General features: G+C 26.9%; 1 protein-coding gene across 1 annotated transcript; it reads left to right on the top strand.

Annotated features, from left to right (window-relative positions):
- Window positions 1-5,771: 5,771 nt before the first annotated feature.
- LOC107023487 (methylsterol monooxygenase 2-2-like) lies at window positions 5,772-10,344 on the top strand. The gene is made up of 7 exons (XM_015224200.2): window positions 5,772-5,918; window positions 7,828-7,965; window positions 8,107-8,252; window positions 8,965-9,084; window positions 9,163-9,375; window positions 9,456-9,536; window positions 10,118-10,344. The coding sequence occupies exons 1-7, from the start codon at window positions 5,889-5,891 to the stop codon at window positions 10,185-10,187; spliced, it is 798 nt and encodes a 265-aa protein (XP_015079686.1). The 5' UTR covers window positions 5,772-5,888; the 3' UTR covers window positions 10,188-10,344.
- The last annotated feature ends 577 nt before the right edge of the window (window positions 10,345-10,921 follow it).

Here is a 10,921-nt window from a genome sequence, read left to right as displayed (position 1 = left end):
TATATATATATATATAAGATACAATGATTTTGGTGTAGTCAAAATGAATCTTCATCGAATTTCACAAACACTCTTTAAATTAATAAATTTTAATTTATCTATTAAATAATACTTCTACATAATAATATTTTATCGTCCCACCTATATTAATTTCATGAAATTTTACTGTATATGTTAAAAAAGAAGGATCTAATTTGACTTTATACATAAGTTTAAACAAATAAAAATGATTTTTTAATCTTATGATTCTAAATTGAAATTATGTCAAATATTGTCACGACGCAAAAATGAACGTGATGACACTGATCTTTTCCTACCAAAACAAGTTAGCTTCAACCTAACGAAAACGAAAAAAAATGTGAAAATATAAAGAAAGAACAAGACAAAGGCGCAAACTTATTCATTCTAAACAATGCCCCCAAAACATGGTTATCATGTGTCTAAGCCACTAATGAAATTTCACAATCCCACAACTTAGGACCTCAATTTTTCAAAAAACTCAGAATCAGAAATCAACAACTCTCTCCGATCAGATTTCACATTTTAAGACTGATGAAATCAATAAGTTCCACTTCAATGCTTGAAAATTCCAAAAGACAACGAAAATCACTTTCTTAACAGGTTAGTCTTTCAAATTCAAAAATTACAATTTCTCAACTCTTGACTCAAAGTTCAAAATCAAACTTTCAAAACTCAAACAGAGAAGAGTCAGGGTCAATCACGAGAGGGTAAAACGGAAAATTTCATTAAAAAAATATAAAATGACTAATCGGATCATTACAAATATACCAAAATATTATTTAATCTTGTGATCTTAAACATGTCACCTAGAAAACTCAAATAAAAGTGTTGTTAAAAAAGGAAAAGGGTTATATTTAAAAAAAAAAAAAAGCAAAATAAGTCATTCTTTTTAAAACGTAGAGAGTATGATTTAAAATTATTATTTGAATTAGTTTATATAACGTTAAAATTTTATTTGAATATGCAATTTAAATTTCTCATAAACGTGAAACTTCATAGTTTATTAAAGGAAAAATGTCAAATATACCCCCGAACTATCGTAAATGGTATGTAGATATCCTCCAACATATTTTTGTGATATTGGTACCCATGCCTTCTAAAAACTAGAGCATATATACCCTCTATAATAACGGACATACACGTGTCATAATATTATCCACAAAATCGACATTTATCAAGTATCAGATTGACTTTGACAGATAAGCTTGCGTCACATGTCCTTAATTAAACTTCCGTTAGAATGAAGTGCATAGATGATCTAGCTTTTAGACTCAAGATTACCAATGTCTGAAGTATGACGAAGGGTATCTACATGTCATTTACAATAGTTTGTGGGTATATTTATCTTTTTTCTTATATTAAAGCTATTAAAACTTCCTTGGCTGTTATTCAATGCTATCAAATGAACAATATATATATATAAATAATGTATAAAAATATATAATTTACATAAATATCATAGTGTTAAGAGCTAATTACATTTCTATTCTTTTTCAAATTACAATTTGATTGTTATTATTTGAGTTTCTCATTCTTAATTCTTTTTTATTTCATTACTTAGTGTAAATTAAGAGAAATAAAAAGAAAGAAGTGTGAATGAAAAAAAATAAGTTAAAACTATTTTTAGCTATATTTAATTTTGTTTTTATATCTGTAATTTTTTTAGGACTTTAACTATTAAAATAATAAATTCAAATTAATTGTTGAATTAAAAAAGTAAAAAAAAATTAACATATGAGAAGGATGAAATGTATTACATGAATTATTTTTTAAATAAAAATTATTTTAAAATTAATCTTACGCTTTCATTAGAGGAAAATGATATATCTGAGTCATTTGTATATAATAGGACTACAAGAAAAGTGTGAATTTTCTGGGGATTAGTATGAAAATTTGCAGGAAAATAAGTTTTCTACGAATTTTCATACTAAGTCCCAAAAAAATCCTCATATAATACACACTTTTCTGACAGTGAATATAAGCCACTTCTAAAACAATAGATATATAAGTGTATATGACAAAGTTGAGGAATATATTAAATGTTCTCCCTATATTTTATTTTCCTTAAACTCAACTTTACAAAATTACAATGAAATATGCCATCGCTTGTCGAATAAATATCATAGTTTTAATTCCATAATTTCAATATTATATTAAATTTAATATTAAACATTTTAATTTAAATATTATAATAAATTAAATTTTAAAAATCTTAATTTAAGTTCCAAATTTGTTCCTGTTCATACATTTGAGTTAAGCCAATAACTTAAAATAAATATAATACTCTCTCTCTGTCCACTTTTATTACGCAAAGGAACCTTATATTCATTCTCACGGTTGTTACGCTATTTTCTTCGAAAGTTAATTTGACTAATTTTTAAAATTAAATTAAAGTACATTAATTCAAAAATTATTATAAATTATAATTTTTTATATATTAATATGATAAAAGTACATCATATTAAATTAATCAAAATTTTAATTTAAATCTAAAAAAATTATAATAATTAAAAGTGGACGGAACGAGTAATATTTTAAGCCACAAATGATTGGGAAAAGACAAACAAAAAATAGCCATTATAATATTTTTGTTGAAAATGACATGTGAGGTGCTGTTATTTACAAACCAAAAAAAAAACGTGTTCTCTAGGCATGCTGAACCCTCTAATTGAATCTGTTTGTCAAAAAAAAATTAAAAAATAGCAGTGGAATTAAAAATTTATTTTTAAAATATAATAAAAATGAATACTATTATGAAGAAGTAAAATATTTAAATTAACACCCTTCACATTTTTAAACTCGAAACAACGGGAAAGGATTTTTTATTTTTTATGATACATTTGAAAACAAATTAATAGAAACAAAATATTTCTGTGGTTCTTGATACACATTTAAAAAATAATTTTAATTTTATATATTATTAAAATTAACCCAATGAAAAAACAAAGTAAGATTGTTTTTGGAGTAATTTATCTTCCATTTTGTTATTTAATGTAATTTTATAATATCATTTCCTTTTATAACTTAGGATTGACTTCTCTATGCCAATAAGACACAATAATTTCTTCTTAATCCTAATAACATTATAAATTTTTTATTCTTAATTATTACAATTATTATATAATTATCATGAATACAATTTATCATTTTTAATTTACTTCTTTACCCCCACCCCTTCTTCTTTCAAGGTTGGAGAATGAGGATCCAAAATGTCAATTTACCAAGTAGATGTTGTAAAAAGATTAATTAATTGTTTATTTGTGGGGACATAATTCAAAATGTCAATTTACCAATATAATTACATTAATTTTTTTAATTATATTATTCGTGAATTTTTTTTATAAATAATAATTGTAAAATAATGTTTTTTTTTATAAATAGAATAAAATAAAAAATTGATAAAAAAAATTTAAAAATTGATAAAATAAATCAATTTTTCCTTTTTTAAAGTCTATACTAATTTAAAATAGAACAACCAAATTAAAAAATAATATATATATATATATATATATATATATATACACAAAATTTTGACATAACAACCAAAAATACTTTGTTATATTTACTTCATTTAAGTATATAACATAATATTTCACTTAACTCCTAATCTATCAACATTTTTATGCATACTCTAAACTCTATATATCAAACTTTATAGTAAATTCACTATGATAATTATATATTTATATTTCTGAATTAAACTAAGAGGGTGTATATAAGTGAAAAAGACAAAATTAGGAAAAAGTCACCATGATATTTTTCTACGAAATTTCTTCACCACAAATTTAGTTTAATATTAGCATATATAGGTGCATTAAAAATTGTGTATTCACGTGTATGTTTCTGCACCTCACTAGTATCATGTGCATAACAAGTTAATTTTTATAAATAAATAAATAAATAAATTTTTTTTTTCATTTCAATTTACATCTAAAATATTTATCCGACAAATCAATAATTTTTAAAAGCTAAAATGGACATCTTAAAATTGTTATTCAATATAAAAATGTATCATATCTTTTTTTAAGCTGACGGAAACTAATAAGATATATAAATTGAAATAGAAAGAAATATCTTTTTTAGATTAAAAAATCTAAATAAGAATATAGTTAATAAATTTTATAAATATGTTTAATAGAAAATATTAATAAATAATTTTTCTATTTAAAAGGCAAACTCAAATATTATTAAAAAATAATCAATCTAATAATGTTTTTTTTACATAAAAGAAGATGAATGATATGAAAAGAACGAAATAACTAAAAAATTATGCTTTAGGAAAAATATTTTAAAGATCACAAAAAAAAAAAATACTAGAGTTGAAATCGTAAAGACTTCATCGTATAAAAAAAAGTATATAAATTGTAATATTATAATTAATTAATAGCAATCTAACTTATGATTTATAAATATTAATTTGTAAGTATTTTATATTATATTAACTACACAAATAAATTTAAAAATACTTTACAAGCTAATTTTTTACTAACATGAATAATTTAGCCAACCATCCTCTTAATTGCAAATCTATCTTATCTTCTCCGATTGATATTATATAATGTTTATAGATTTAAAATAAATTATTATTCACATATAATTAATATTTTTTTTTTGAAATATTTTTATTTAAATCAGTAAAATTTTAAGTAGTAGAAAAATTATATTAAACCTTTTCATATAAAATTTTAGTAGCTTCGAATTTGTTGCATTTTTTGTCTGGTAGCCGGTCAAATTAAATAATTTAAGTTCAGGAGATCCAAAAGTTAATATAATATATCTTGTTGTGATTTAAACTATATATAAAGTTTTTAGTTTTTTTAAAACTTAATCTTATGAAATAATAAATATTTCATTTAAAATAAAATAAAATTTGAACTGATTAAAAAAAATAATGATATAAATTATCAAAGAGAATATATACTCTATTATGTTTCTGCACCTAACTCGTATGACGTGTTACATGCATAGCATATTTATATTAATATATCTAATATCAGTATGACAATATCATTTCAATTTAAATTTTTATAAATTAGATTTTGGGAAGATCTCAAAATAATAATAATAATAATAATTTATAATTGAATATTTTTATAATATTTAATAAAAATCACGTAAATTGGTAAGTCAAAAAGTAGAAGTAATTACTGCTTAATTATGCTTTGCTGCATGAAGGAAGCAGCACTAAAATCGATAAATTTTGAAGCAGATCTATCTTATCAAATTGACTTTTAATAATGTGATACAGTTAGAAGAATTAATTTTATATATTTAGTGTATAGAGACATTAATTATTTTTGTTTTATAAAAACCTATTATTTCAAAATCATTAGGTAAAAATATGTTACATACACAATTAATAAAAACAATTTTTATTACCATGTTTTTATTTAATGTCATACAGACTTTTTAATTAATTTGAATGTGTGTATATATATATATATATATATATATATAAGAAAAAAGTGTTTCGTAATAGATTTTTTAAAAAAATCATATTTCAAATTCCAATCACAGTTTTTTAATTAAAAGTTTAATGAATTTTATCCTATCACAATCCATATTACTAAAATCAGAGTTATGGCAAGTAATTTCTTTTAACTGTGTTTAATATCATAATTAAATAATAGAATATCTAGAGACCATGATCACTATGCATATATTTATATAATTAGATATAATTTATTGAAATGTCATATATTTTCCTTTTTAGTCTTAAAATTTGTAAATATATATGAAATCTAATAATAAAATAATTTTAATGATGAGTTTTTAGACACCTACCACTAAAAACACTATGTATTAATTAGTTCCTATTTTACCCTTATATATACGACTAAATCGATGATTCCCTCACAGTTTCAGCCATGGCTTCCATGATCGAATCTGCTTGGGCGGTAACTATTCTCTTCTCTCTCTACTCATTTTTCAATCTGTTAATTTTTTATTTTTTTTGCATTTTATTCTGAAAATTTCTTATTTCTAACCACAGTATATCCTCTATCTCTGTTTCAAAATGTGATTGTTATGGTTCGTACATTGTGGAATAGTTCGTTTATGTGCAAAAAGAGAGAAATTTTAGCAGCTCAGTTGATTATATGAACTTTTAGTTTGTTGATGAGTGTTCGATTTCTCTATCGGCTATCAGTTTTTCGCCGGAAGGTTATCGGAAAATATTTTTCATCCTCATTTTCTGTTGTCACGGACTGTTATTTTTTCACACACGGGATTATTGTGAATTTTTAGTACAAAAGTTGTTTTTTATTAAAATAATATTTGATAAATTTATATATGTTTATTGAATTTTTTCTAAGATATATATATATAATATATATAATCATACTTTTTGTAATGGATATTTAGAAATATGATTTTTTTTAAAAAAAATCTGAAATATAATTTAAATTTGGAAATGGAAGTGGAAAAAGGATTTTGGGTGTTATTCAAAAGTTGAATTTGCATTTTTTATGACAATAAGAAGTGAAAAAAAAAGTAAAAAATTCTCATCTTTTTTCCGAAATCATTTTTGGGCAACTTTTTCGAATTCTTTTTTCCTTCTTGCATGCATTTGTTGAAGACCGGGGGCGGATCCACCTTGGTCAAAGGGAGTGTCAATCACTATCTCTTCAGAAAATTATATTATAGATAGATGTCATATTTTAATTTAATATATATATATATATTGACACACTTTGATACATGTAAAAAGTCTAATATAGTGATTAAGAGATTGCAAAAATTCTATTCGTCTTCCTTTAACCTTTGACATCCCTTTATGAAGAGTCACACGTCGAATAAAATGAGAGGGATTTTTTTTTGGTACAAGAAATTAGTTATAAGGCTTAACAATCGTCCTCTCTTTCACCTAATTTTTGAAATATAAATTAGATTTAGAACCTAATTTAACCGTATTGGTGGTGCTTATCTCGTGTGAAGCTCGAAATCTGTGTTCTGTGCAAAGAAAAATACTATGAGAAATACGGTGGGTAGAGCTAGGTGTAGGGGTGTGAAGTAATGATACAATCAATGTAGAGTTACTTTCAAATTTCAAAATTTTTTATTTTCCGTGAGAAAAATTTATGAGTTTTAAATTTAAAAAGACGTAACATATTGAGTTCTTCATATAATATTCAGAAATATATTTTTCGAAAATCAAGTTATTTTGTGGTGTATGATTGTTTAAATATGATTTTTTTTGTCTCACTGAAAAGGGGACAATGACAAACTCTTTTTTTTTGGACACAAGTGATTTTCCTTTTTTGACATTATTATGAATCTTCAGAAAATATATCTTTTCCCAAAAACATTTTTCGGTTTACCAAACCCGGTAGTTCTTTTTTCTTGTATGTATTGGTGGTGTTAGCACCAATTTGTGTGAACCTCGATTAATCTGTGGAGGCATAGGCCAGGGGCGTAGCCATGTAGTGGTCGGTTGGATATCCTTCGTCGGAATAAAATACCGTATATACAAGTAAAATAATAGACAAAATATTAAACAACATGTTTTGAATACCCTTAATATAACAAGCTATTGTAACCTAATGGTTTCACCTCCTTGGAAAGCGATAGTGCTTGTGTGTTTGAATTTCACTAGTTCTACTTTTGAAAAGAGCTTTTATTGTGCTATTTCTGAACACCTTTTATGAAATTTCTGGCTCCACCACTGACATAGCGAATACGGTAAACCAATAAAGTATTGGATATGTTTGAGACTTGCATGACAAAAAACACATCCTATAGTGCATTCCTTGTTATTTAGAGAGTAATGAGGTTCTAGTTCTTTTTTTAATGGCCTTTTTTTTTCAGTTTCTTCTTGCAAATTTTAGTGATTTCCAATTGACTTCTCTTGGAGGTTTCATTGTTCATGAGAGCGCCTTCTTCTTGTCTGGAATCCCTTTCATCCTTTTCGAAAAGGCAGGGTGGTTTGGCAAGTACAAAATTCAGGTAATGGAATGATGTTTCTTGATCCCAAACATCAACAACATTCGACTTAAGACTAGTACTAGTACACGAGTACGTAGTTCATTCCTATTATTATTCACATGAATTTTCATTTTGTTGCATTCTCAACCTATTTGTGTGCAGAAAAAGACCAACACCCCGGAAGCTCAGCAGAAATGTATTACTCGTCTGCTGATATTTCATTTTTGTGTTAATCTTCCAATCCTGATTGTTACGTATCCGCTCTTTAAATTCATGGGGATGCGATCTACTCTTCCATTGCCGTCCTGGTATTTTCTGCTTCTCTGTATGCTAAGCTTTAGTTCTGTGATGGCATACCTTTTTCTGATCTTCGTTTCTTTAGTTTTGCTTTCTACTTCTTTAACGATTCTCTTTTTAGAATCCAATGCCTGATAACAAGATGATAAAACCATTTTGTTAGCCTGATGCATTGCATGTTTAGGCTATGGTTATCAAAATACGATAACTGAATGGGAGAAGTAGTACAACAATGTTGAGGTATACGTACGATGTGAAATACAAGTTATATGTACAGTTGTTAGACTGACAACGTTATACAGAAGTGAATGTTGTGTACCTCTATGGTCCAACATATTCGATAGAAGGTGCACGTAGCCTCACATAGAGAATAAGTTTTCTTCGACTCATGTCCTTACATGGACATCGAGATCAGATCACTGGTATATAGATGGGCGAAATCATGGTGGTTGAACAGGACAAGGTAGATCTAAAATCATACGGAAGGAAGTTGTCTTGAAAGACCTATCATCCCTTTAGATTTCATGCAAACTTTGAGAAACATATGAAACAAACAACGGAAAAGAAAATACCTGTACTGGTGATACCAATTAATTGATAAATGAGGATTCATGCAATCGACTCCAACTAACTTGGAATTGAGGCGTAGTAGTTGTATAATTTCGCAAGTATCTTTTCTGCTTATTGATCAGAGTCAATTGCAAATACTTCTTTTCTCTGCAGGAAAGTGGTTTCAACCCAAGTTTTATTCTATTTCATCTTGGAGGATTTCGTATTTTACTGGGGACACAGAGTTTTACATACGAAATGGCTCTACAAGCACGTCCACAGTGTCCATCATGAGTATGTGAACTACTTAAATTCTTCGAGTTTCACTTTTTCTCCCATGAAATTCACAACTTTCTGCTTTTGTTACACTAGGTACGCGACACCATTTGGTTTGACATCTGAGTATGCTCACCCTGCTGAAATTCTCTTCCTTGGATTTGCTACGGTCATTGGTCCTGCAATCACCGGGCCACATTTGATAACATTATATCTATGGATCTCTCTTAGGATCCTCGAGACAGTCGAGGCACATTCTGGATACCATTTCCCCTGGAGCCCATCAAACTTCTTGCCATTATATGGAGGGTCTGTACATAGCTTTACGTATTCATCTGTTTTACACGTCGTGAATGATGTTCTTATAGTTGCTAGTGTTTTGTTCCCAGGTCTGATTTTCATGATTACCATCATCGACTGCTCTACACAAAGTCTGGAAACTACTCATCGACTTTCGTTTACATGGACTGGTAAGGCTTCCATACATTGCCTTTTACATTAGTACTCTAGTGTACAGAAAACTCTCTACATATTCAAAGCTACTAGGTTCGGCTGATCCTGTGGCTAACACTCTAGCTCCGCCCCTAGTTCCAAAAACTATACATCTCCCTGCTTATGCTCAAGACAACTTGGTCTTTTGCAGGATTTCTCTAAGCAATTCTTGATCGTTGTTGTTGTTGTTGTTCTGCTTCCCAACTAATATTGACTATGGGAGTTCAAAAGTTTTAGTATATATTTATCTTCAGAAGATTCTTTTTACCTTCACTACTAGAAAATATAGAATTAGTGACGGAAATTGTCGATAATCCCTAATTAATCTGTAGCTAAAAAGCTCGATAACTAATCATAGCTTAATAGGATTAGCATACAGTTTGCTGTTTAGCTATGAAATTTTGTCCATCACTAATTCCTTATATTCTAGCAATGCTGTATACGTACTATTACTTTCTGTATACACTATATAATTTTTTGACAAAATGTGTTCGAGTGACCACTCTTGGATCGATGTGTCGCTACGCCGCTAAGACCTTTATCTCTCTTTTTTATTTAGGTTATTTGGTACTGATAAGGGTTACAGAAAGTTGAAGATGCTGAAGGAGCAAGAGGGCAAAGCAATGTAAACAAGATGGGAAAGTAGAGGGGGAATAAAATTACATGTTTGTTTGAGTGTATAAGAAATAGTACTGAACAGATTTTATTAGTAATGATTGAGATTAATAATGTAAGGATTAGTTATGTTGGCATTATTAATGCAAGAATTAATTATAACATGCACTACATAATTCTACAAAAAATATTTGTTTACAAAAACTACTTTAATATTATTTAATCAGAAAATACATCAAATCACCTTTAAAAACTTTGACAGTCAAAAATTTACTTTAGCAATTTGAATACCACAATATTCTAACTTTATTTAATCTCTTAATTTTCTTCAAAGTAAATTATATATGGAAAAAAGTCAAGTATATCCTTGATTTAAGGGGTCGTTTGGTACGACGGCTAAAATCAATATAACTTATCTCAACATAACTTATCCCAACATAACTTATCTCAATATAACTTATTCGAACATAACATATTTCAGGACTAATTGTCAATTCTGAGATATGTTATCTCTCCCCGAAGGTGGAATAGAAATTCTAGGATAACTTATCTTTAGATAAAGTATGTGAAATAATAAAAATACCCCCTCCCTCTTAAACTCTCTTTTTATACACCACTTTACATCCATGTATATTAACATAATTTTTAACGACATTTATCATACCATTCACAACCTTAATTATTCGTTGTTTAATGATAATATCTTTTTCTATTAAAAAATTACATTTCATAAATACAATTATTACTC

This window comes from Solanum pennellii, chromosome 6, assembly GCF_001406875.1.
Source record: "Solanum pennellii chromosome 6, SPENNV200".
Classification (NCBI taxonomy): domain Eukaryota; kingdom Viridiplantae; phylum Streptophyta; class Magnoliopsida; order Solanales; family Solanaceae; genus Solanum; species Solanum pennellii.
Note: the sequence above shows the minus strand (reverse complement) of the source record. Positions and strands in the feature narration are given on the sequence as shown.